The 2,921-nt window shown below is 40.0% G+C and overlaps 1 protein-coding gene across 2 annotated transcripts in view; it reads left to right on the top strand.

The window, feature by feature from the left end:
- f8 (coagulation factor VIII, procoagulant component) overlaps window positions 1-1,519 on the top strand; it is a 14,252-nt gene extending 12,733 nt beyond the window's left edge. For both annotated transcript variants that reach the window (XM_005723109.2, XM_005723108.1), the window contains exons 26-27: window positions 536-718; window positions 1,036-1,519. In XM_005723109.2, coding sequence (XP_005723166.1) covers window positions 536-718; window positions 1,036-1,191 — 339 coding nt within the window. In that variant the 3' untranslated portion in view covers window positions 1,192-1,519. The remainder of the gene's footprint in view (window positions 1-535; window positions 719-1,035) is intronic.
- The last annotated feature ends 1,402 nt before the right edge of the window (window positions 1,520-2,921 follow it).

The following is a 2,921-nucleotide window of genomic DNA, read 5'->3' as shown; positions in this document are numbered from 1 at the left end:
CACCAACATTAAGTCATTTGGTGAAATCTCTTTTTCTGCATATTACACCATCATCCGTGCTATTGCAAAGTGGAAGTGTTTTGAAACCACTTCAGCTCAACAACAAAGTGGCAGATCAGATTTAGTTGCACAGTTGCCAACAATCTGTTGACTCATTAAATGCAGAGACTGGTGTCTCAGCCAAAGAAGACAAACTGAAATAACAAGACATGTGAGTCTTTCAAAACAAAACAAGAAGCAGAACAAGTAAACAGGCCAGGTTAACTGACTTTCAGAGTGTTTTGTAGGCCAGGGGACGCTGCTAATTAATTAATTAATTAATTAATTAGCAGCTCCCCCATCTTCCAAGAAAAATAGATTAAAATGATGGGTGACTCAAGATTTATGTATTTCCTAAATGTATCCACCTTTTTCTTCCGAACATAGACATTTATAATAATTTCCTAAATTTCACAATGTACTTGCACTTACGGTAATCATTTTTCTCTCTCTTTTATATCTAACCATGTTTCCTCATGTATCTCTCTTACCTCAGAACAACAACCCCCACGAGTGGCTGCAGGTTGACTTGGAGAAAGTCAGACGCATCACAGGAGTCATCACCCAAGGAGCACGATCACTGATGACCCAAATGATGGTGACGGAGTTCTCTGTCACCAGCAGTCTTGATGGGCACTCCTGGAGCAGCGTGTTAGACGAGAGAGCCCGGAGAGAAAAGGTAGGCTTAGTGTTTAGTTTTGCAGTAAAATGAGGCCTCTGTCAGTCTGGGATGGGCTCCAGCTTCCTCTATGACTTCACCTACATAAAACAGTCCATAAAACTACAATGACTAACATGGTTACTGCTTCTTTAATTTATTTCTTCAGGGAGGTTACCAAAATGTGTTGGCATTTAAAGCATTTTGATGTTTTAGTGGCATAAAATGCTCTGGGTGCCGGCATGCACAACCAGGTGCAGATATGTGTCCGATTCTGCATGAATCTGTCAAACTGTTTACTTACCGCTTCTCTTCTTTCTTCCTCTGTTCATCCAAAGATCTTCAAAGGAAACGACGACCCTGACGAAGAAGCCATCAATGTTTTTGAGCCTCCGCTGTTTGCCCGCTACATCCGAATCCACCCACGGGGTTGGATCAAAGACATCGCTCTGCGTCTGGAGGTGCTGGGCTGTGACACACAGCAGGGCGTCTGAGACCACTGGACAAACGCGACCAGCAGCACGAAGCAGCGTTTAAGAAGTAGAAAAGCCCTCGTTAAGTTATATATAAATTGTATTAAGCTATTTTTTTCTGTGGCTGCAATCTGTGAACAATTACTGATCAGAAGAAATTAGAGCTGAAAACTCTGAGAATTACCACTTCAGCATATGGCTGCAATAACTACAGAGAAAACCTTTTGAATGTAATCGTGTGTAAATATTTCTGACTCAGATGGATATATACTGTTTGGCTGTTTTATATCATTGGAAAAGTTTGTATTTTTGTGCTTTACATTTGAATAAACTATGAATTTACTAGTTAGTGGTGCTTTTTTCATGATACAAAAAATATGTGTAATATATTACATAACATATTTTTGCTGACAGACACAAAACATTTGAATTCTTATGGCTGCTTTCCAAAACTGTTAACTAGTGCAAAGTTGAACATGCTTAGAGCTAAACTGAGTGTTTTCTGACTCACTTTTTTGCGTTCTGATCTCCAATTACTTTTCCTGCTTTTGCTTTCTTCATTCTTTCCAGCTCATTATCCATGCTCTTTCTTCATTTCATCTGTCTTAAGTCCAAAATGTTCCCAAACTGTTATTTTGGCTTATCCGCCTCCACCAGGCCCTCCTGGCAGAAACAATGAACCCTTCAGGTCCAGCATTGTTCTGTTACAAGTTAAAATATGCACTCCCGTTCAGCAGAGGAAAAACAAGTCTGTTCACACACAATGATAGAACGACCAGGTCCAAGGACTGTCAAACCAATGCTAAGATCAACAAGGTGTGTGCATGCCTGTATCTGTTGGTGGCAACATGAAAACAGGGAATTCACCCTGTTTGTAGGTCCACAACCTTTATCACCTCATTATCAGCCAGGAAGTTTCCAGGCAGGGGGTCTGTGTTTTGTTTGGAGGGCAGAGTAGCACTGAACAGGAGATGAACTGGCAGAGAATTGGCTGTAGCACAATATGGCTCACTATCACATCTCTCTGAAAACAATAACAAATTGTCTATAATCTCAAAAACAGACCTGCACAGAACAGCACCTGTATTGATCTTGCACTAACCAATCCGCACACATAATCTCAGAGGAAAGGAGAGGCCATGGCCTGCTGCTCAACTTCTAGTACTGAGTTTAGTGTGTGAAAGAAGCAACAGCAACAAATACAGGCCAGTCACATACTGCAAAGTGGACACAGGTGGAGCTTAAATGGCTAAACATGAGTTTAGGTTTATTTTCCAGCTTTTGGTTTCAGTTTTTTCTTTGTAATCATTAAAATGTTGACGCAATACAGAAAACCCCACAACTGAAACTATACATTTAATGTTTGTTTTTTTCAAGTCCCTGCTTCACATCACCAAAAGTCCAAAAAGTTTTCATGTTGAAGTAAAAATTTGATTAAAGAGACCAAGTCTAACTGTATGAGTTTTGAATTGCACCTCATTTCTTTAAACTTTGCTAACAATTTCCTCAATTCTTGAAAGCTTGAAAGTCAATTTCTGGTATCTTCTTCGGCTGTTGACTGACTTTTATTCCATTTTTTGTCATGATGATCCCACACTGCTTCGATAATGTTGATGTTTGTGTCTTGGGAAGGCCAATCCATGACTGATCCTGTTCCTTGTTATGTGTTTTTGTCTTATCCAGGTATGCTTTAGTAGGGGTGCAACGATATTCGTATCGATATTGAACCGTTCGATACAGTGCTTTCGGTT

This window comes from Pundamilia nyererei, unplaced genomic scaffold (genome assembly GCF_000239375.1).
Source record: "Pundamilia nyererei isolate P.nyererei 1_Seehausen unplaced genomic scaffold, PunNye1.0 scaffold00008, whole genome shotgun sequence".
Classification (NCBI taxonomy): Eukaryota; Metazoa; Chordata; class Actinopteri; order Cichliformes; family Cichlidae; genus Pundamilia; species Pundamilia nyererei.
The sequence above is the reverse complement of the archived record's forward strand: the minus strand, read 5'-3'. Positions and strand labels throughout refer to the sequence as shown.